General features: G+C 30.4%; 4 protein-coding genes across 6 annotated transcripts; 1 reads left to right on the plus strand and 3 right to left on the minus strand.

The window, feature by feature from the left end:
* Positions 1 to 513: 513 nt before the first annotated feature.
* On the plus strand, positions 514 to 5,576 carry LOC130968299 (nucleoid-associated protein At4g30620, chloroplastic). The gene is made up of 7 exons (XM_057893494.1): positions 514 to 712; positions 1,270 to 1,424; positions 4,334 to 4,434; positions 4,534 to 4,573; positions 4,708 to 4,779; positions 5,097 to 5,153; positions 5,250 to 5,576. Exons 1-7 carry the CDS (start codon positions 622 to 624, stop codon positions 5,322 to 5,324), a joined length of 591 nt encoding a protein of 196 aa, XP_057749477.1. The 5' UTR covers positions 514 to 621; the 3' UTR covers positions 5,325 to 5,576.
* A 127-nt stretch (positions 5,577 to 5,703) lies between these two features.
* LOC130968274 (serine carboxypeptidase 24) lies at positions 5,704 to 9,490 on the minus strand. Its single transcript, XM_057893461.1, has 9 exons — positions 9,167 to 9,490; positions 8,011 to 8,118; positions 7,436 to 7,531; positions 7,256 to 7,348; positions 7,062 to 7,144; positions 6,590 to 6,987; positions 6,401 to 6,496; positions 6,132 to 6,240; positions 5,704 to 6,029 (listed from the first exon to the last, which is right to left on the minus strand). Exons 1-9 carry the CDS (start codon positions 9,420 to 9,422, stop codon positions 5,886 to 5,888), a joined length of 1,383 nt encoding a protein of 460 aa, XP_057749444.1. The 5' UTR covers positions 9,423 to 9,490; the 3' UTR covers positions 5,704 to 5,885.
* A 4,311-nt stretch (positions 9,491 to 13,801) lies between these two features.
* On the minus strand, positions 13,802 to 18,585 carry LOC130968281 (B3 domain-containing protein Os11g0197600-like). 3 transcript variants are annotated; one of them, XR_009081573.1, is made up of 5 exons: positions 18,341 to 18,585; positions 17,648 to 18,196; positions 16,198 to 16,717; positions 14,903 to 15,378; positions 13,802 to 13,822 (listed from the first exon to the last, which is right to left on the minus strand). XR_009081573.1 is itself a non-coding variant. In XM_057893484.1 (4 exons), the coding sequence occupies exons 1-3, from the start codon at positions 18,413 to 18,415 to the stop codon at positions 16,250 to 16,252; spliced, it is 1,092 nt and encodes a 363-aa protein (XP_057749467.1). In that variant the 5' UTR covers positions 18,416 to 18,585; the 3' UTR covers positions 15,361 to 15,378; positions 16,220 to 16,249. The 3 variants fall into 3 exon arrangements, 2 of the variants coding, with proteins under 2 accessions (XP_057749467.1, XP_057749459.1); XM_057893484.1 differs by lacking the exon at positions 13,802 to 13,822 and having other exon boundaries at positions 15,361 to 15,378; positions 16,220 to 16,717; XM_057893476.1 differs by lacking the exons at positions 13,802 to 13,822; positions 14,903 to 15,378 and having other exon boundaries at positions 16,046 to 16,717.
* Positions 18,586 to 19,174: 589 nt separating this feature from the next.
* LOC130933512 (B3 domain-containing transcription factor VRN1-like) lies at positions 19,175 to 22,556 on the minus strand. Its single transcript, XM_057863172.1, has 6 exons — positions 22,425 to 22,556; positions 20,918 to 21,515; positions 20,639 to 20,790; positions 20,282 to 20,531; positions 19,721 to 19,839; positions 19,175 to 19,596 (listed from the first exon to the last, which is right to left on the minus strand). Exons 1-6 carry the CDS (start codon positions 22,527 to 22,529, stop codon positions 19,351 to 19,353), a joined length of 1,470 nt encoding a protein of 489 aa, XP_057719155.1. The 5' UTR covers positions 22,530 to 22,556; the 3' UTR covers positions 19,175 to 19,350.
* Between the last annotated feature and the right edge of the window lie 420 nt (positions 22,557 to 22,976).

Here is a 22,976-nt window from a genome sequence, read left to right on the forward strand (position 1 = left end):
TAGAGAAAATCAGAACTAATAAAGATGTTGGTGTTGTTGGTAATGACGATAACAAAAAAGGGATTTGGATCCTCTAAAGTTTGAACTTTACTTTAAAGAGTAAAGTGTGATCTTCTACCCTTAAATAGTTTCTCTTTCATATTTATTTTTGGTCCTACCTATAAAATAAATGGTGAGAGATCACACTTTACTCTCTAAAGTGAAATTCAAACTTTAGAGGATCCAAATCCACGAAAAAGAACCTGCGTACGCACATTTGAAAAAAAAAGAGGAAGGTGGAAACTGAAAAGGAGAAGGAGAACGAAAAATGATATATTTTGCGTTATTGAAATGTACGTGTATATATGCTTGTATGATGAAAGTAATTTTTGTTAAGTTTGAACCAACTTGAATAGCAAAAATACTTAAATGTGTAACAAAACTTTTTTTTTTGTGTCAACAGGGAAAAAAAAAAGAGATACTACTGTATTTCACTGTCAAACACCCAATAAATAGAAGGAAAAAAAAAATCCCGTTTTATCCAATATCACTCCGTCACTCATCTTACAAAAGAAAAACAAAATCATCGTATCGTATCGTATCTTGTTCAAAACCCACAATTCAAGTTAATCTGGGGAACCAATGGCATCAACTGTTTCCCTAACTGCTCATTTATCAAACATACACGCACCTAATGGGCGCAGAAAGTTTTCCCCTTTATCAGCTGCACCATGTAAGTCTTCCCTTCTGTTCGTTTTCATTCCGGTTGCTTCCAAATTCGTTAAAGCTTGAAACTTTTTTTGCTTTATCTTGTTACGTGGGACCTTTCCCTGGGTTGAGTGTGACACACTAGTTTACCATGAAGAGAAAGAATTGCTAAGTTTTTAGGGTTTCTTTTGTTGCATTGAGTATCCGTGTATCTTCTGCTTTCCACTTGAAGCGTTTCTAAATATTGCCCCAAAGGCCATTTCTTTTTGTAATTCTGCTGAAAATTAATTGCATATTGAATTGTTGGTTTATCATAGATTGGTTCGGACTATTATTATTCCAAGTAATTGAAAGCTGGAAATGTTCTTGGTTTTATGAATAAGAGATTTGAAGTTTGACCTAATTTTTGGAAAATATGCTCACATTTTGTAATAGTTAGTTTAGAATTAGACTGTAAACAAAGTAGGGAATAATGGGCAAAATTGACAAGGTGGTTTTAGCTTGAATCCATGTATCATGTATGCTTTAAATTGTGGAAAAAATTGAGTTCTTATAAGTTTTTCACCAATTGCTGTTCTATAGGTAAATTAAACTCCAATGCAAATATACTTAACATGAAGATACTATGTCGATCCGGTCGGCAACAAGTTGGACCTGCTAGTAGAAACTTCCGAGTGTATGCCTTATTTGGAGGAAAAAAGGAGAACGACGATAAAAGTGATGACGCACCTTCTAAGGTTAGCCGATTTAGGTTTCTCTTGCTGTCGATGTTAAATGTGAACACGCGCAGGGCAACAAATTTTGGTTTTTGGTCCATATTTCCTAATTTACTTATCTGTTTACATTTTTCGCCATTCACATGCCGAAATCAAGATAATGATTGTTAACTAGTTGCCAACTGGCCACATGAACATCTTCATATGACGAAAGCATAATGGGCTTTTCTTTCTTCCTTGTTTAATTTTCATCGTGTTAACTAGGCTAGTAACTTCGAAATTGGGAGATATAAATGCTGTTGTTATGTTTATCCCGGAACTTTCAGAAAAGTCTGGTTAGCCAATTTAGGTTTCTCTTGCTGTCAATGTTAAACGTGAACACGCGCAGGGCGACAAATTTTGCTTTTTGGTCAATATTTCCCAATTTACTTACCTGTTTACATTTTTCGCCATTCACATCCCGAAATCAAGATAATGATTATTAACTAGTTGCCAACTGGCCACATGAACATGTTCATATGACGAAAGCATAATGGGCTTTTCTTTCTTCCTTGTTTAATTTTCATCGTGTTAACTAGGCTAGTAACTTTGAAATTGGGAGATATAAATGCTGTTGTTATGTTTGTCCCGGAACTTTCAGAAAAGTCTGGTTAGCCAATTTAGGTTTCTCTTGTTGTTGATGTTAAATGTGAACACGCGCAGGGCGACAAATTTTGCTTTTTGCTCCATATTTCCCAATTGACTTGTCTGTTTACATTTTTCGCCATTCACATCCCGAAATCAAGATAATGATTATTAACTAGTTGCCAACTGGCCACATGAACATGTTCATATGACGAAAGCATAATGGGCTTTTCTTTCTTCCTTGTTTAATTTCATCGTGTTAACTAGGCTAGTAACTTTGAAATTGGGAGATATAAATGCTGTTGTTATGTTTATCCCGGAACTTTCAGAAAAGTCTGGTTAGCCAATTTAGGTTTCTCTTGCTGTCGATGCTAAACGTGAACACGCGCAGGGCGACAAATTTTGCTTTTTGGTCAATATTTCCCAATTTACTTACCTGTTTACATTTTTCGCCATTCACATCCCGAAATCAAGATAATGATTATTAACTAGTTGCCAACTGGCCACATGAACATGTTCATATGACGAAAGCATAATGGGCTTTTCTTTCTTCCTTGTTTAATTTTCATCGTGTTAACTAGGCTAGTAACTTTGAAATTGGGAGATATAAATGCTGTTGTTATGTTTGTCCCGGAACTTTCAGAAAAGTCTGGTTAGCCAATTTAGGTTTCTCTTGCTGTTGATGTTAAATGTGAACACGCGCAGGGCGACAAATTTTGCTTTTTGCTCCATATTTCCCAATTGACTTGTCTGTTTACATTTTTCGCCATTCACATCCCGAAATCAAGATAATGATTATTAACTAGTTGCCAACTGGCCACATGAACATGTTCATATGACGAAAGCATAATGGGCTTTTCTTTCTTCCTTGTTTAATTTCATCGTGTTAACTAGGCTAGTAACTTTGAAATTGGGAGATATAAATGCTGTTGTTATGTTTATCCCGGAACTTTCAGAAAAGTCTGGTTAGCCAATTTAGGTTTCTCTTGCTGTCGATGCTAAACGTGAACACGTGCAGGGTGACAAATTTTGCTTTTTGCTCCATATTTCCCAATTTACTTATCTGTTTACATTTTTCGCCATTCACATCCCGAAATCAAGATAATGATTATTAACTAGTTGCCAACTGGCCACATGAACATGTTCATATGACGAAAGCATAATGGGCTTTTCTTTCTTCCTTGTTTAATTGTCATCATGTTAACTAGGCTAGTAACTTTGAAATTGGGAGATATAAATGCTGTTGTTATGTTTACCCCGGAACTTTCAGAAAAGTCTGGTTAGCCAATTTAGGTTTCTCTTGCTGTTGATGTTAAATGTGAACACGCGCAGGGCGACAAATTTTGCTTTTTGATCCATATTTCCCAATTTACTTCTCTGTTTACATTTTTTGCCATTCACATGCCTAAAACAAGATAATGATTAACTAGTTGCCAACTGGCCACGTGGACATGGTTATATGACGAAAGCATAATGGGCTTTTCTTTCTTCCTTGTTTAATTTTCATCATGTTAACTAGGCTAGTAACATTGAAATTGGGAGATATAAATGCTGTTGTTATGTTTACCCCGGAACTTCCAGAAAAGTCATATGCTTTGATGGTTAGTCTTGTAGATGCATCACTGTCCCAAAGTTTTTAACCGTTTCATGAGTGCACAAGTTAACCTTGTGGCTTGTACAATTATACTTTAAGCTGTTTAAATATCGATGAACAGAAATGGACATGAATTCACTTAAAAAAGGCCATTGTTTATGTAGTAGTGAATATTAGGGAGTGAGCAAAAAATAAGTGTAGTGGAGATGAGAATGTTGACATGAACGAGGACAGAGAAAACTACAAACAAGATGAAGGAGGTGTATCACCATCTTAGGGGGATAATATGGTGACTCACCTAAGGCGGTTTGAGAATGTGAAAAGAGTAGAGGACCAGTAGGGGCTTCGGTAAGAAATATTTGACTAAGGGTTAGAGGGAGGCCCGAAAAACAATTCTAGGGTAAACAATTAAAAAAACCTTGTTCTGAATAGTCTTATTGAAAATTGGATTTTAGATAAGTTTGATGGCTTTCGTTGTACCATGAAGTAAATTCCGAGTGGTATGGGCTTGCTTCTTCTCACCGTGTGCATGTAGACTAATTAAAACGCTTTACTTTTACGCTTTTCTAATCTCTATTGAATTCAAAAATTGCAGAGATAGTATTTTGACTATTTTCTTTTGTTTAGTATGTTGTGTATTTTTGTAAGTCTGCTCTGACCGATCCCGATATGCAAAACTTATGGGCTTTACATTATGGTGGATTGCTTTTAGGCAGGAATTTTTGGAAACATGCAAAATCTATATGAGACTGTGAAGAAGGCGCAAATGGTTGTCCAGGTTGAAGCAGTGCGAGTGCAGAAAGAACTTGCTGCGTATGGCTTTCCTCCTAAACAAGTATAACATTTCCATCTGTTTTGAATAAAAAAAAACTTATTCACCATAGACTTTTGTGTCTTTGTTAAATTATACAGAGCAGAGTTTGATGGTTATTGTGAGGGTGAGTTGATAAAGGTATGACACATGGTCTCTCTCTCTCTCTCTCTCACACACACACACACACAGACACAGACACAGAGTGCAGTTGAAATAACCTGCAAGTATGTTTTCATTTGTTAACTTGCCTTTTAATGAAGTTTAATTTGTAGGTAACACTATCGGGGAATCAGCAACCTGTTCGAACTGAAATCACTGAAGCTGCTATGGAATTGGGAGCAGAAGTAAGAAATTAATTGATTTGCAATTTTGTTTACTTTCTGCTGTCAAATTATATTTAACAGTAGCATATTTCTTTCATGACTATGTGGTGAAATAGGAATCAATATTTTAAAAGTAAAAACAAATATGAAGTCATTCTATATGTAAATTGTTTATTGTTTTCTGTAGCTTACATGAAGAATATTTAAGAAATTGGTAGGCTATGACCCAAATATATGAATTTGGAAAGAATTAAAAAAAAAAATCTATTCTAGTTAAGTATATGACCTTAAGTTCTCATGTATTTATTTAAAAAAAAAAATATATCCTTGTGTTGCAGAAAGTATCCCTTTTAGTCACTGAGGCATATAAGGATGCACACCAAAAGAGTGTCCAGGTGAAAATCTCTATTTTAAAAGGGATGAATGGAAACTCATTTGCATTTGTTGTTTACTGAAGTGGGAAACTATGCTCTTGCTTATTATGATTGCAGGCCATGAAGGAGAGGATGAGTGATCTTGCACAGAGCCTAGGAATGCCACCAGGACTTAATGAAGGAATGAAGTGATGATTATGACATGAACCTCAATTTTGTCCACAACTATCTCACGCAGAAGAATGCTTATTTGTTATTTTACAATGATTGTAATTTGTGAATTTGCAATCTTGTTTAGTATTCATCTAAGCCCGGATATAATTTCAAATGGTGGATCTGCTATTCAATGTCCTTCTCCTTTGTCTTTGAGACTCTGTCATGATTTCAATTTTGAAAGATCAATTATCCATGATGTATCTGCAATATATTCTTGTCTTTTTTCAATGATGTTGAACTTAGGATATAGATGCAATGTCTAGCGATCTTAATTCTTAGGCAATAAGATTTGAAAAATAACACCAATGAAAATTCTATGCTGGCTGATATACCCTCCAATTTCATGGGATAATGATGGCAACCAAGTAAATCTGAATTGCATTAAAATAACTAAAATGTGATAAATGTATGAAATGTTACAATTTAATGAGTAGGTGTATATTATCTGTTTAAGCAAATGAGATGGAAAAAAATATTGATATCTGATTGGTTAAAGAATGCATTGAGGTGCAGCTAAGTTAAACACTGTAACACATTTCAAGACTTTGGTAGCTTCTTCCCTGCCAAAAATGACTTGAAAAGAATGTGAGCTCTCTCTGGCTGAAACAGTGGTACTTCATGTCCAGCTCCTCTCACTGTTGCAAATGTCAGTCCATCATATACCTCTGTCCATCCACCTACCTAAATAACTCCCCAAAACATAGAAACATCAATGTGAAAATTTTATGCCTGAAAGTTTTATATGAAAGAATTATGGGTATATGTGCCCAAAAATAGTTTTACCTGTCCACCTGATGAGTACCATGGATACCAAGGAGTTTTAATGGTGAGGTTGAGATGGTTGAGTGAAAACCTTGTGGCTGTAACTGGAACCACTGAATCTGTGTCCCCGCTGCATTATATACAGAAAGAAGATTGTAGCAAAACATGTTATTATACAGAAAATTCATTTTTAAAATGTTCCAATTCCATTTTATATAGTAATATAAAGAAAATGATGAGTTGTACTAATTCTCTTTATTGTACAAGTTATTAAACCATAATATATATACCTGAAAACCCATATTCTCAATCCAGCTGCAATTAACTCTTTGTATATGGGCAATATAGAAAATTCAGAGTCCTTCCAATTTTTCAGAAGCACATCACTGTTGGATCAACAAAAAGTGTATAATTTAGAAAACTTAGAAGGTTTGAAATTTGATTCTCATATGTGAAAGTTTAAAGTCAAATAAAGAGACCTGCAAGCAGTCCATTTGTAAGGAATGTTGGTAACATTTGCATGCATTGCTTTCTGCACTTGAGGAAGATTATAATATTTCTCTGCATAATTTTCAGTACAAGGATCATAGCCAGAAATCATATGAAACATTGTAGTCTTTAGCCTTATGCGCCTAAGAGTGCTGTTTTGTGATGCTGGGCATGTAGGAGTATAGATACTGTATTGATCAATGTTTCCAAATTCATTGTTGACTGCATAGTTCACAGCATCATTACATTCTTGAGAAGTGTTCTGTGCTTTGAAATCACAATGTGTGATGATAGATTTGTATGAATGATCTGATATCATTGAATGGCTCCACCAATATGTCACAGTTCCAATGCTATCATGGTAGTTATCAGTCACAGCATTTCCCACCTATAGTTTTCATGTTACATGCCAAGTATATAAATAAATAATACTTAAAAAATGAAATATAAAATTTGACTTACAATGAACCCTTTGAGATTAATAATGTTGGGATGTTCTTTGTTATAATCATAGATTTTCTTAGCCAACTGAGGCACATAATGACCTGAACAGAGAGCATAGTATACTAGTGTTAGCTAGCTTCTATATATATATATATATATATATATATATATATATATATATGAATTAAGAATCATAACTATTTTTCATATACCTGCATAACTTTCCCCAGCAATGTAAAAGTCCCTATATTTATACTGTGGGAATCTTGACATCCATTTAACTAGAAAAATCAGTGCATCCTGAGCTGTTACAGAATTGGAATTTATTTCATCATAATTAGTGACATAGAATCTAGAAAAAGTTGACATACAATTATATTGGACAAAGTTACCTGTTCTTTTGTCCCCAGAAGTTAGGAGATCAGAGCTGATATTTGTGTAAGAAAAACCAACACCAGCAGGTGATTCAAGAAACAGAATATTTGCTTCTGAACAATGCATGCAGAAGTGAGCAGAACCAAGTTAATTAGTTAGTTAATTAAGGCTATTGTGAAAATAATATAATTAAATGTCATTAATCTTTATTATGTATTTAGGGCTTGTTTGGGTGAGTTTTTAAGAAAAGATCTTTTTTTGAGTTATCTTTTTTTAAAAGATCTTATAAAAAAGTAAAAGTAATTTTATGTTTGGGAATCTCATCAAAAAAGATCTTTTTATTTATCAGTTATGTTTAGATATAATAATATAAAAATACTTTTTTGTTTATTTATTACATAAAAAACATCTTTTTTTTAAAGAAAAAAGATATTTTAAAAAAAATATAAATTATAGCTACTCAAAAAAAATGTTTTTTTTTATTTTCTTAGTACTTTTACTTTTACTACTAGAAATTTGCCAAACACACTAAAAAATAAAAAAAAAAAAATTTATCGAAATAATAACGCCCAATCAAACACTTAGTATTTACCTTTGTTCCAAGCATATCTGTTAAGATATAAAGAAGAACCAGTTTTGTTTATCCTGAATGGTCCAATTTCCTCTGATGCCCCATATGCTACTGATGAACAACCAGGTCCTGATCCAGTACCACAAAATATTCTAATTTCGGATAAGTTCCTCTAAAGTGAAAAAGTAAGAGGTTAATCGCTCTTAAATTAAAGTAGAGTTGCTTATAAGTTATATACAATAAAAATTATAAATCCAATGATAATTAATTCTGAGTTTAATTTTAATATATTGACAGTATAAAATACGTACAATCACATCCGTTCTTTTAGATAACTATTCACGTCATACTAACAATATATTAAAATTAAATTCAATTAGACCAAGTGAATGAGAGTATATGGATGAGCATCTTTTTTGTAGGGACAAAATGGAAAAGATAGTTCAATTCTCATTACTACCATTGTATTGTTCATTGTTTGTTTCTGCTTTCTAAGACAAATAATAATACAAAAAGGGTTAATAAATTATTTGTTTGGACTTTAACGGAAATTAGATGAGATTCTTCCAAATAGAGGAATATAAACGTCAGGAGTAGAATAGAATAGAATAGAAGGAATAAATAAATAAATAAATAAATAAATAAATAGTTCTCAGAATGAGTGGCGGTGCATGTTAGCAGGGAACAGTGCACATTAACTCAAAGTGCGCCAGAGCAGATAGAGAAGTCAACGGTCAACGATATATACATACATACATTGATACATACATGTGCTTCAGCCTGGCTTACTCATTATTCACCATTCAATTCGTTGAATTCAAATTATTTAATTACTATTATCATATGGTTGCTTAGTTGTTATAACTTGCATATGCTGTCATTTGATTCAACAGACATGGTTGCCAAGTTCTGTAGCATAGCATTTACAATAAAATACTTAAATTAACATCAAATAATATTTTAATTTACATGCAATTGTCTTAATCGTTAAATATAAAAATAATTGCACGTAAATTTTCAAATAGGAATTCACTTTCAGTTGTATTTATATGAAATTAATAGTTAAAAATCGTTAAATTTTAATTTAATCAAATATATCAAATCATTTAACGATTCTTAACTATTAACTTTATTTGAACATAATTGTACGGTGAGAATGAAGGAGATATTTATGTACCTCCATTGAGCCAGAGAAGAAGAGGTTTGTTGTTGGGAGAAGAGGGAGACTGAGTGAGCCAGTAGAAGAGTGCTCTACCATGTTTCTTGTTTACACTTACATATCCTGAGAACTGTGAGAATCTGACACGTGGCTGACCCGGAAGCTCTCTTATTCTATCTTCTTCTTGCTCTCTTGTTATTGCCATGGATGATGATGATGAACATATTGTTGCAAACACCATCATATAGAACAACATTGCTGCCATCCTCATCATCTATGAAGGCAAGGCAAATGTATGTATTCAAGGGTGTGGAATATAAATACTACTAGTACATATATATATGGAACATATATGTACCTCAATAATTATGATTATAATAATAAGATACACTCACAACACATGAGCGAGAGAGAGGGAGTTTAATTAGGCCATGCTTGCAACTTGCATTCTATATGGTTACGTTTGATTTTGAGTATGGGACAACAAAAATAAAACACTGAAAACAAGATATAAAAAATAAAGACACATAAATTAATATTTTATATTTATTTAATAATAAATTAAAATAAATTATGAAAGTTTAATTTATTTTATTTTTTAAAATAAAAAATATAATTATAAAAAATTAATAATAAAATAAAAAATAAATTATATTTTTCGTTAATATTTCAGTGTTCTTTTTATTAAAATGTATATAAAATATATTAATTTAATATTTTTAAATATAATATTTTTATTTATATTTTATCTGTGAACATAATTTTATATTTTTTTTTTCAATTTTTTATCCTGATGAACAAAAGCAACCAACTTATATGATATGATGACTACTACTTTATATATAGTCATAACACTGAATAAGAAAGACAATAATGTATAGTACCTACCTCTGCAACCCTATCATTCTTAGGTCAAATATCCACTCAAAATCTTCCAACAACAACCATATAACTTGTTATTTAATCTCTTTCAATTAAAGAAGAGTCTATAATATGAGAATTAGCTAGAAAATAAAAAATATACAAGAATAGAGAGAATGGAGGCAAAATTTAATCCATCATATTTCATCATCTAATAGTTAAAAAATAACCGGTTTAATTAACATATAAGACTACTAAATAACTAAATAAGTAAAAATTAATAATACTTTTAATTCAAGAAGAAGAATCAATATTTTTTAAATTGAAAAAATTGATAAAATAAAAAGTTACTCATTTTTAAATTAAGATAATAAAATACATATTTCATAAAAATTACAAATTTAATAGGAATTTTGCTAGATAACCAACACTTAATTAGTTAATTTGTCATTAATTAGTAATCCTAATTTTTAAAATTATTTAAATTTTATTCTTTAAAAATTATAAAATCAATAAATATTAATTGTAGTTATTTAAAATTGACTAATTAAAAATTATTTATCTATACTTTTTCATTTAATAGTGATTAATCTCTTATTATATTATTTTACTTAATTTTTTTATTTTAAAAGATCTAAATTTCAAAAAAAATGATGGTCCATAAAATGTATATGCATGTTATATCTATATTATTACCAAATTATTACAAGTTGTTTATTTTCTTTTTCATGGATCAAACTATAAGATAACAAGCATTTACTCCTACTTTGTAATCATCAAAAGGAAGTATATAAATTAAATAAGTCACGTGAAACATGCCAAAAGACAATAATATTTGTTACAGATGGAACAATCCGGCACTCCATTGAACGTTGATACAGTATATATTACAATGCATTCATTGTGATTTGTGGATATTTTTAGTTTGTCCCTATCTCAGAACTACTAATTTAGAACAATATAATTTATGTGACGCATCTCATTATATTATTAGCTGGCTAGTTGTTTTCACCATCATGATGATGATCGACTAGGTTATGTTTGTTTATTATATGTGACAGGAGTGTGTATGAGTCGGATGAAATTGTGTTTGATGTGATTTAAATTCAATTTAAAATATATACTAGGCTTATTTATTAAACTCAAATCCGATTTTAGACTCGATGAAACATATATACTTTCGGGGTCACGATTATATCAGGTAAAAATCGGGTGAAAATCGGGCCGTTAACATTACATTACCTTGATACCTTCTTATAAGCTAGCATGTGAAAATATCCAAATTTCCAAGACTCCAATTATTATTTGACATGATAGAATTCACTTAGAAAAATATAACAATAACCAACTCTTTTCTAAAAACTAAAATTAAAGCATAATCATAATCAATACTAATATTGTCTAATAACACCAAATATTTAAATCAATACAAATAACACAATATTATGCATTAATTAGTCTAAAATCTTATACATTTTAAACATAAAACATTAACTTATAGTCTTATAATAACTAATAACACAAAATATTTAGGTTTACAATACGTAAATTTCACATAAGAATAACCTTCATCCATCACTAATAACACAAAATATTAATTATGTATGATGACCAGGCCACCGGGCCGATTTTGGGTGGCCCAAACTATGGTTCGGACCCAACCCGAAATAATGACCGGATCTATTTTTGAAGCCCTTACCCGGTGAAATCACACCAAATTAGCCCCTAAAATGTTCGGGGCTAGACCGAGTCTTCGGGTCGGACCGGGCCATACACACCCCTAATATGAGACACTAATAATATAGAGATACAAATTAAAATATATTTTAGCAGATACAACATAAATAGAAATATTGTGTTAAGAAATATTGAATTAATATATTTTATATCTATTCTAATAAAAAATATAAAAATATTAATAAAAAATACATTTTATTTTTTATTTTTTATTATTTTTATTAATTTTTTATAATTATATTTTTTATCATTATATTTTTTCAAATCTTTTAATAAAAAAAATAAAATAAATTAGACTTTCATAACTTATTATAATTTACTAAATAAAATACAAAAAATGTCTTTATTTCGAATCAAATACAAGCCTAGTTATCTATTATACAATGCATTTTTGTTTTCTAATTTTATTGTGCATTTATATCTCCCTTCAAGGCATTATCATGATATATATAATAAAATTTAAAAAAATTTATTTTCGAAATATTTCCTTCTGTTTCCAGCTTCCACTCTTATAACATATGATCCGTTCTTTAATAACAATTAAAATTCGGCTTGATTGTTCTTTATTATTTATATATAGGTTTTAATTGTGTATTTTTTTAGTTTGTTTGTAACCAATAATGTCATTATTGTCAACTTAATAACTACACCATCATAACATTATTAATAACATTAATATCATTCAACGTACGTTTATAAAAGATATATTCTATACCTTAACAAAAAGAAAATTTATATGATAAATTTTGTGAGTTCTACTATTTTTCTTATGTCTTTTAAATAATTTATAATATTCTATATTTATAGGATTATTATTATTGTTAAATATTTATTGATTTAAGTGTCGAAATATCTTTTACAAATGTACTAGATTTTTATATATTCTCAGTTCGACTAGTCACAATTTCGATTATATGCTCTATGAAAAAAGTTTTGGACGATGACCTATATTTTCGACGAACTATACCTCAGAAAAATGTTATATATATAGAGAGTAAATGTTATCTATCATCTTTAAAATAATATGTAAGTTATCCTTTTTGATATGTCATATTTTAATAGATATTTATTTATTTAAATTTTTAGTAGAATTTGTTGGATGACTAATTTATCTAATAAAATAAAAAATAAAAAATTAATTTTGGGTCATTAAAAATTGTTAGAAATTTCACAAAAATATTTGAAAAATAATGTTATATATTACTCTTTTATTTTTCACACAAAATATCTAATTTCTAACAAAAATTAAATAAAAACTCAGACCCTCATAAAAAAATAATTGCAAATTAGCTACATTAATTCTTAAAAAATAAAATATAAAGTGTTTCAATTTTTTCTTTTTTTTATATAATTCAAAATTAAATTGTATAGAATAAATTTTTAAATTTAAAGATCTATTTGACACAACAAACTTTTCAAATTAAAAAATTTCACGGTAATATTAATTTGTGTTTTTATTTTTAATTTATCACACCAATATTTTAGTTTAGAATTTAGTTAATATAAAAAAAATTAAATTAATATTTTAATAAATATATAACAAAATGTATTAAAATAAACATCAAATTAAAATATGATACTTTAAAAAAAATAATTTATATATTACTTTAAATAGGAGAGAATAACATTATTATATATATATATATATATATATATATATATATATATATTTCTCATTTCTATGATGCTATATATTATTGTAGCTAGCATTGTTTTGTTCTGTGACTTTGTGGTCCTACGAAGGAGAAAGAAGAGCAAGAGGTGTTAATTGATTCCTTGACATATACATGGGTGGAGTGAGAGCCCACCTTTAATTTGTTTGAGAGCTAAATTGCAGTATCATCATAAGACACTTATATTTTTCTGAAACAATTGAAGCAGCCAATTTCATCGTTTAATGTATAGGGTCAGGGGCGGAGTTAGAAAAAATATTACAGGAGGCTAAAATTATTTACACAATAAAATAATATTAAAATAAATTTTTGGGAAGAATTAAACTAAAATTTATATATAATTTACATGTAAAATTAAAATTAGGGGGCCGTTGCCCCTCTTTCCCAGTATGTAGCTCCGCCCCTGCATAAGGTACGGTACGGTGGAAATTTAGGTAGTGCAGTTAATTTTACGTAAAGTTGATAACTGATAGTCGTTAGATAAAAATTTAGTCAAATAATTTAATTAAACTATTTAACGGCTCTTAACTATTAACTTCACGTGAAGTTGACTGAGTTTTCACATATATTAATTATATAGCATTCGGCCAACTAATTGAAGTTATGTGAATATAAACTTTCATAAGAAAGAAAAACCCCTTACGAAATAATCACATACAAGGCCGGTTTGTTTTTAGCTTTGCATTATTTAGTCTTAGCCACTAGCTACAATGACTTATGTTTATTTAATTTTAGGATAACCTAAAATATCAAAATTATTTGATAAACAAAAAGAATTATTCAAAATCAACTGGAAGTTGTTTTATTTAATATTTATTTATTATTATAATAATTAATAAATATTAAATAAAAAAATTAATTTTTTTAATTGTGTCTCTAGTATTATCGCTAAAATATATATGGTACCCAACTACCCATTACATTGTTAACGAGGGAGAGCCCAAAGTAACGTTTTTTTCAATGTGAAAATCATCATTATTACAAATAGACATATATATAGATACATTTCTTATTTGTGTGTATATAGCCCTAGTTAAAGAGTGAGAAATTTTTAGATATTTTGAGAGTAAAATTAGTGATTTATTATAGAATATTTTTTTTTTATTTTTTAACTATTTGTTTGAAGAATAAAATATTTTTTTAGGATTTGAAAATTTTTAATCAAAATCTTTAACTATATAATAAGTAGTTAGTTCAAGCAATTCTTGTAAAAAGTAATCTACTGATGTATTAGTAGTCACTTAACTAGTTATTTAAATGGTTGGAAATCGACTAAAAAATTTTATATCATGGAGATAAGTTTTGTATTTTAAGATATTTATTTTTATTTTATTTTAGTTAGCGTATCAGTAGTGGATTAACCATAATGAATAATATAAAGGAAATGGTGACACAAAACTAAATCAAAACAACTTATTACAAAGGTGATAGAATAATGAGATCACGTTTTCATGACCCAATCTACATTTGTTCCGAGGGTTACCTGAAATTGTAGGTCGATCTCAGACGAGATCTTTTGTGTTGGTCAGGGGTGTTGTGTCCGACTTGGTGATGGTGCTGATCCTTCGTCCCCGAAGGGTGGGGGTACCTGCAAGGGACTCCGATACTTAAGTTAGCAAGGATATTAAGCAGGTATTGAGTAGAATCAGAGTATGAGTTATACTTGGGTGCTCCAGTGTATTTATAATGGCGTAGAATGACATTCTTAGATAAGATAAGTTAGTTATCTTATCTTCAAGTGAGGTCATCTTATTTTCAAGGGAACCGCCTTTATCTCTACGGGCTTGGGCTGCCCTTGGATTTGGGACGTGTTCCTCTATTTGGGCCCTTTGTTGGGTTTTTCTGTGACTTGGCCGAGCTCTTTGAGAAGAGCTCGGGTTATCCTAACCTGAAGAAGTCGGTCGTTTTGTCTGTAGAACATCCCAGATCGGACAACTCGACCCAGGGTATGAACAACATCTATCCACAAATTTATCTTAATCAAAAAGAAAAAAACACAAGGAGAAATAATATATAAACTCAGTAAACTATATATATATAATTATTTTTATATGAAGTTGATAATTAATAATAATTAAATTTTAATTTAGTAAAACATATTGAATTATTCAGCAATTCTTAACTCTCAATTGTATGTTAATAATTAAACAAGAAGAAGCTTGTTCTTTAATTCTTTGACTCAATTAACTTCCAATATTCATGAATATAAGGGTGTGGGGCTTTGGTTTGACCATATATCTCAGATATCCAGCAAGAGTTGACTGTGGTGAATCAAATAAATGTTATGGGTAATAGATTCATGATTCATCCACCTCCGCGTGAAAAATTAAATAGGCTAGCTATAGTAGAAGGTTGATAGTTCAACACGCTTTCAAATAATAAAAGCTATCAGTAACTAACTGAGATTGATCGACCATACACTCCTAGTGTATGTTACCATGCATGTTATGCTTGCTTGTTTTCTAAATTATTTCATGAAATTAAATAAATAAATGAGCTCATTAACAGACAAGATCCAGAACTTAAGGTTCATATTCGTCGAAGCCAGTGTTGCAGATCAATGGAGTATGTTCAGGGATCAAGAGTTGTAACAGAGTCATAGTTTTCATCATACTAAATGGTTGCATTGCAGTGTTATTTCCTTAGTACCATAACTAGAAATATATCAGTGATCCATGCAGAAACAATACTAGTATAAGATGTTATTTGGACAAAGTACTTAATCAAACATTTGAACGAAATTTAAAGACAGCCTAAGAACAATAAGATATTTATTACATGAAATGGAATATATGCGTACGCTGCTTTCAACACTGCAACACTGCATTCTTCATTCAGATTGACTAGCTTCTTCATTCTTGCAACACAGCATCCAGTTTTGTTTATCAGGGCCCTTCTCTACATCTCCAGTTTTGACAGAACTACTCAATATTTTACTTGTAGAAGGAGATGATACTTCTGCTGCTGCTTTCAATTTTTTCCTCGGCCGGCCTCGGCCTCTTCTTGGCGGTTCATTCTCAACCTTAACCATGTTGTCATTGGAAGGATAGTCTATTTCAGGGCACCTAGTTTTGGCAGATGCTGCTTTCTCTGTTTTTCTCGGCCGGCCTCGCCCTCTTCGTGGCGGTTCATTCTCAACCTTAACCATGTTGTCATCATTAATGTGGTCCTTGGAAGCATAGTCTATTTCAGGGCACCATTTCACTGCTCTAGTTTTGGCAGAACTTGTGAACATTTTGCTTCTACAAGCAGATGCTGCTTTCTCTGATTTCCTCGGCCGGCCTCGGCCTCTTCGTGGCTGTTCATTCTCAATGTTAAATAATTCAACATCACAAAATTAAAATTAAAATCAAATTCACTAATCAAATACAATTTTAAAATCAATTCATGAAACAGAATAAAAAAAATTCCTCGTGAAAGTAGCAGTGAAACCGTATATACACTACTACTGTTGCTTTGGCTATAATTTTTTTTGTTGTGATAAAATTAATTGCATGAATAAAAAAAAAACATACAATAGAACATAAAAATTTAATCTTTTTCACATATATATATGAACTAACTCTCGAGAAGATCTTAAATAGAATCATATAAAAAGATAAATCAGAGTTGGTAGAGTAAAATTAATATACGGTAAAAATTTAGGTATAGTTAATTTCACCTGAAATTGATAAGTGAGAGCAGTTAAATGATTTAACTCATTTGATCAAATTTTTATTTAACATAAAGTAAATTGTATTTAAATTTTCATCTTAATATATTTGAACGGAAAATATTACTCTTAAAAATAGAGGCAACAATCACGCATTCATACCGTTAGCGAAGCAAAGCAATATTCAGGAGAAGAAACAGATGACAACATTATTATTTGAACAATTTTTAAACCATAAAAAAGAGAGTTAGAGAGAAGAAAGAAAAAAAAGCTGACTTGAAACAACGCTTTGAGAAATAAAAATGATTTAAATTGAATTGGTTATTAGTATTAGTTTTTTATATTATTTATTTAATTATTTTATTAAATAATAAATATAATATTTTATAATATAAAAAAGCCATTTAATCTGTTATCTTTTTATTTGTCTATAGATATTGTGAACCAAAAAAATAAATAAAGTAGATGGGATCAAATTTATTTATTTTGTGGGGGAAAAAATATTTTTACTATATACTATATATAAAATTTTTAAAACTCAGTGGGGGCACTTGGCAATATAAATCCGTCCCTGACCTTAGCCATGTTGTCCTCATCGATGTGGTGCTTGGAAGGATATTGTATTTCAGCGCGCCATTTCACTTCTTTAGTTTTGGCAGAACTTGTGAACATTTTGCTTGTACAAGGAGATGGTGTCTTTGGTGCTGCTTTCTCTGTTTTCCTCGGCCGGCCTCGGCCTCTTCGTGGCGGTTCATTCTCAACCTTAACCTTGTTGCCATCATCAATGTGATCCTTGGAAGGATAGTTGCCTCGTGGGGGCAGTTCATTCAAGATCTCAATCGAATCGTCATCGCTGATGTGATCCAAGGAAGGATAGTCTATTTCAAGGCAAGTCATGTCAAAAATGTTTACTTCAATGTTAGAAGTTTCATTGTACTCAAACCACAGCATATGGCCATGATCCAAAGAGTAATATGAAGCAAATTCTTTCCAACCATTTTCAAATAGAATGGCACCATCATACTCGGACCAATCTATCTTCCAAGCAGTGCCATCTGGAGGCTTCAGATACACTGGATTTGGAACTCCGTCACCATATTTCATACTGAACGTTTTTGGTATCGTCTGCAATTCAAATGAAAGTATGAAACTAGTCTTAGTAATAAGCATAAATGAAAGAAACCCTTACAAGGGAAAAATCACAAAGAGAAATGCATGCATTAAATAATATAATAAGTAAAGAGGATATAAAGTGAAGAAAATGCTTACAAGATTTCCTTTTTCAAGGCTTTGTCTGAGAACAATCTTGTAGAAACAGGTCACTTGGAAACTAGAGGAAGCCATGGATGTTCTTCTAGTTTACAGACACAGTTACAGTCTCTGGTAAAAAGACAAGTTAATTGAAAAAGCGAAAGAAGATGACAGCAACAGAAGAGTATTTAGGAGGTGGTGGATGATGAAGTTATCATTCTACTCTCATGAAAGTACTCGATGCAATACCAAAAGAATTGTCATCAAATCTAATACTGGAATTGTCTCTACTCTCATGAAAGCACGTACTTATATATAAGAAAAAACAACACACACCGTGCAACCAGACGTGATTCAACTCTTAATTATAGAGAATTAAAATTCTAGTGGTAGTTAAAAATGGTTTTATCTTTAATGTATCAATAAGGTTCTTAAATGTGGAAAAGACTCAAAAAATATTTTAAAAGAATTCTTAACCTTTTCAATTTTTATAAATTTTATTTATTAAATAAAAAAAAATTCTCTCAAAATAAAAAGCACAAATTTAGTATATATTAGTATTTTAAAAAAAATCTTACAAATATTGGAATTATAATAGACATAAAATTAATTATAATTATTTTATATTTGATCAATCTTTGGTCTTTTTTATGATATACTATTTTACTGCGTTTATGGATTAGATCCATAAGTAAATTACAATTTTGAATCAAATCCATGAAAAATTCTGCCTCACTCTTTTTTTATCCTTATACTAACCTATACTAAGAGACATGTTATTTGTACAAGAAACACAACCTTGTATTTCACTTTGAGAAATAACAATGCAATCATAAGTGACAAAACAAGAAATAAAATTAAAACACTTAAGTTCATACATATATATAACTGGTCCAAACCAAAAAGGATTGGATACAATAGAAGTTTGATTCAGCAGAAAAGAAAAAAAAAAGGTGATACATTCTTCACCAAATTAACCTGATTTAAGAGTTATGAGCTCTTAGTTCCTGAAGTTATAATATATTAGCCTAGCATTGGGCTCTACAAATATGAACATCAAATAGATCTTTTTTATTGATGAGTTCAAAAACACAAACATCTCCAGCTTCTAATTTACTTGCTCTAGCAAAAGAACTCCAACCAGCCGAAATAAAGCTGTTTTTCGATGTCGGATTGTAGATTATCGTAGCAGGCCACGATTCCTTTCCAAACTGTAACTTTACATCCTGCTGATTCTTTTTAAAATACTTTCTGTAGAAGATAGCTGATAAGTTCTGTATCACCATGGTAAAAAATAGTTATAAACTTACAATTTGTAAAACTAAATATAAACTAGCACTCAGAAATTTGCATGGCATATTATGTTTTCATCGATAAAATGTATCAAAATAAACTTACAGGCCTTGATCTCCTTGGATTACTGTCTCTTATCTTGACCATGAAAGAGGGATTCTGTGAGGTGAGCTCCTTAACTTCTTTGAAGAGTTGAGTCCCATGAGTCACTGGTTTAAGTGGCTCTGATATCATAACAGAATTATAAAAAATTAGCATAAATTTTACTTGTGGAGAGTTTTGGATAAAGTTATATCTATAGGGTTAGAGACCAACACAAATTTTAGCATAAGATTAGTTTATATAACAAATTTTGGTTACATTAAGGACCAAATACATAGTCATTGCATTCATAAGCTAACTGCATTTTTAGCCAAAACTAACAATAGTTTCCTTGAGATTGGAATTCTGCTGCTATAAATGTTGTAAGGAAGGGAAGAATTAAAGATTTGTAAAATGTACTTCAAGTCAAACACAGGGCCAATTAATTTTTATTATAAATTTTTTTAACGAGGATAATGCTAAATTTTATTTATTTTTAAAGTTAATTATGTTTTTAATGTTGTACTGATATCTTAATTTTTTACAGAATAACACTGCTAAAGAATTCTTAAACAATTGCCTTACCGCGGCGTTGTCGACGACAAATATGAACATCAAGCACCGAATCTTTTTTATTGATGAGCTTAAACAAACAAACATCTCCGGCTTGTAATTTACTAGTTCGAGCAAAAAGGTTCCAACCAGCAGAGATAAAGGCAACACATGATGATGGCCTATAGATCAACTTGACAGGGAACAACTTCTTTCCAAACCTTATATTTGCATTTTGTGGATTATTTATAAAATACTTTCTGAAGAATTTAGTTGAAAAGTACTGCAGCACATCATATTTATGTCATCATGGTTAGAAATAAGACACAAAATTTGAAAGAATGATAGCACATGGAAGTTCACATGATATATGTATTAACCTATACTTACACATGGTGCTCTCGTTTGAGACCGTTGCGTTATCATGATGATGAAAGAGGGCTTTTCCCACTTAAACTTCATAGCTTCTTTCAGAGATTCAAGTCTTGTAGGACAGGGCATAACAGGAGATTCAGAATCTTTTCTTCTTCTATTCCTTTTACCTTGTACATAGGAAACAAAGAATCAGAAACTACCACTATAAGGTATAGAAAGCAGTTGCAAGTTGTAACTCAAAAACAACGGTTAAATCCACAAAAGGAAAGGATGATCGAATTATGAGACACGTACCATTAGAATCTTGATTGACAGACACTGGCATCTCATGGTTTTTTTCTTTAGATTTAATACCGTGCGAATTAAAGCTTCTTTCCACATCCTTGATTTGTGTGTCATTTTTCAACTGGCTATCTTTAGAACCAGATGACACTAGTGCTCTTAGTTTTTTCCTCGGTTGGTCTCGGAGTTCTCTTGGCAATGGTTCATTCAATCTTTTCTTCTGCGATCCCTCGTTAAGTCTCATGTTTTGGGTGTTGCGATTGCTATCCACATCTCTAGTTTTTTGTTCTTCTTGCCTTTTCACCGGCTGCTGACCCCTGCGTGGCAGCTGCTCTTTGATCTGATCATTGGCAGGATACTCTATTTGGAGGCAACTCATGTCAAATATGTGTACTTCCATGCGAGATGTTCCAATATTGTACCCAAATCGTAACAAATGGCCATGCTCAAGAGAGTAATATGCAACAAACTCTTTCCAACCGTTTTTAAACAAAATTTCACCATAATGATTAATCCACTCTATGCTCCATTCAGTCCCATCTGGAGGCTTAAGATACAATGGGTTTGATAGGTCAGAACCATATTTTTCAGTGAACTTTATTGGTAACTTCTGCAATGTTATGAACGTGGTGTTAGCAACCATAATAACAATAAGGTGACACACATTAGTATATCTTCACCAAGATGTTAGACATGTATTATGTTAAACAGTTTAGTCAAATATATCAAACTATTTAAGGATTTTCAGCTATCATCTTTATATAATAATAACATTAAACTTCCAATTCATCCTTCACTAATAATTATAAATAGTGCAGTAAAATAGTCCAAACATATTAGTCCTAAATTTTGTATGTAGGTAAAGATTAATCTTTCACCTATTTTAAAGAAGAGACTAATTTCAAATTTCAAAGGGCTATTTTGCAGCATTATTTGCATATTTAGAGACTACGAGTGAAATAAAAAAATGTTAAAGGACGGGATTGTCCAACATGAAAATTGGTAGGGACCAAATCAGTAATAACAAAATCAGAACTCATGCATAACGAAAAATATGATGAATATGATAATTTTTCAAATCACCGCAATATGTTCTATGATATTTCCTAATCTTAATTAGTGAAAGTATTACCTAGATCATTTTTCATTCGTAATTAATTTTGTAGTAAGAATACATACTGGGTACATAAAATATAACCATCTAACAAATATATTTTTAGGTTTTCATTCATCTTATGTATTTTTTTTTATGTACTTCTGCTACAAAATTAATTATAATTAAATCTACATTATTATAAATAGAAAATGATCTAGATGATAAGAAGAAGGAGTTTACTATTACTATATTTGCGGCTAAGAAGTCATGCATGTGTGTTGTTCTATGAAAAAAATGTTTATAAACGAAAAAAATTATATATAGAGGAATAAAGAGAGAAACGTTTTGTTAACTAAACAATATCTCAAAAGATAAACAGATTAAAAGAAAAAGAGGGAATGGAGAAGACGAGAAAATGCTTACAAAATTTTCGTCTTGAAGAGCTTGTCTGAGAACAATCTTAAAGAAACAAATCACAGTAGAAGTAGAAGGAGAATGCTCGTTTTGTTGACGGCTAGAAGAAGCCATAGCAAACGATGATGGATGGATTTGACTATTGTTGAGGCTCAGAATCTATCTCACCCGTATTCCTTAAATAACCTTATTTTGGGATAACAATTAAATTAAAAAAATAACAAGTGAGTACTAAAATAAGTTATATATATTTTAATTTATTTTTAATATAAATTTTATATTTTCATATGTATTATATATGTATAAATAATTTTAATATATATTTGATATAATTTAATAAATTAAAGAAAAAGTTAGGATTGATCCCTTCATAATTGATTGCAATTATACAATCTTAATTGATAATGGTGTTATATTAGAGAGACAATAAAAAAATAGTTAAAATTTATTTTATAATTATTTTTGTCTTTTTTTTTTCTCTTTGCTATCAAACATTTTTGAAATGATAATGTGAAATATTATTAGACTAAGCTAAACAAAAGGAAAAGGTGCACATGGAAA

This window comes from Arachis stenosperma, chromosome 1, assembly GCF_014773155.1.
Source record: "Arachis stenosperma cultivar V10309 chromosome 1, arast.V10309.gnm1.PFL2, whole genome shotgun sequence".
Lineage (NCBI taxonomy): Eukaryota > Viridiplantae > Streptophyta > Magnoliopsida > Fabales > Fabaceae > Arachis > Arachis stenosperma.

Excerpts from the sequence above, each read along its gene's own strand:
- LOC130968281 (XM_057893484.1), bottom strand. The coding sequence starts at position 18,415 with ATGGCTTCCTCTAGTTTCCAAGTGACCTGTTTCTACAAGATTGTTCTC. Across the intron at positions 18,197-18,340 it reads GCCTTGAAAAAGGAAATCTT|ACGATACCAAAAACGTTCAG; the intron begins GTAAGCATTTTC and ends TTTGAATTGCAG. Across the intron at positions 16,718-17,647 it reads ATGAGGACAACATGGCTAAG|CCACGAAGAGGCCGAGGCCG; the intron begins GTCAGGGACGGA and ends GAGAATGAACAG.
- LOC130968299 (XM_057893494.1), top strand. The coding sequence starts at position 622 with ATGGCATCAACTGTTTCCCTAACTGCTCATTTATCAAACATACACGCA. Across the intron at positions 1,425-4,333 it reads GTGATGACGCACCTTCTAAG|GCAGGAATTTTTGGAAACAT; the intron begins GTTAGCCGATTT and ends GATTGCTTTTAG. Across the intron at positions 5,154-5,249 it reads CACACCAAAAGAGTGTCCAG|GCCATGAAGGAGAGGATGAG; the intron begins GTGAAAATCTCT and ends TTATGATTGCAG.
- LOC130933512 (XM_057863172.1), bottom strand. The coding sequence starts at position 22,529 with ATGGCTTCTTCTAGCCGTCAACAAAACGAGCATTCTCCTTCTACTTCT. Across the intron at positions 21,516-22,424 it reads CTCTTCAAGACGAAAATTTT|AAGTTACCAATAAAGTTCAC; the intron begins GTAAGCATTTTC and ends ATAACATTGCAG. Across the intron at positions 19,840-20,281 it reads TTGTCGTCGACAACGCCGCG|AGCCACTTAAACCAGTGACT; the intron begins GTAAGGCAATTG and ends TTATGATATCAG.
- LOC130968274 (XM_057893461.1), bottom strand. The coding sequence starts at position 9,422 with ATGATGAGGATGGCAGCAATGTTGTTCTATATGATGGTGTTTGCAACA. Across the intron at positions 8,119-9,166 it reads TCTTCTCTGGCTCAATGGAG|GACCTGGTTGTTCATCAGTA; the intron begins GTACATAAATAT and ends GTACTGGATCAG. Across the intron at positions 6,241-6,400 it reads TTGAGAATATGGGTTTTCAG|CGGGGACACAGATTCAGTGG; the intron begins GTATATATATTA and ends TATATAATGCAG.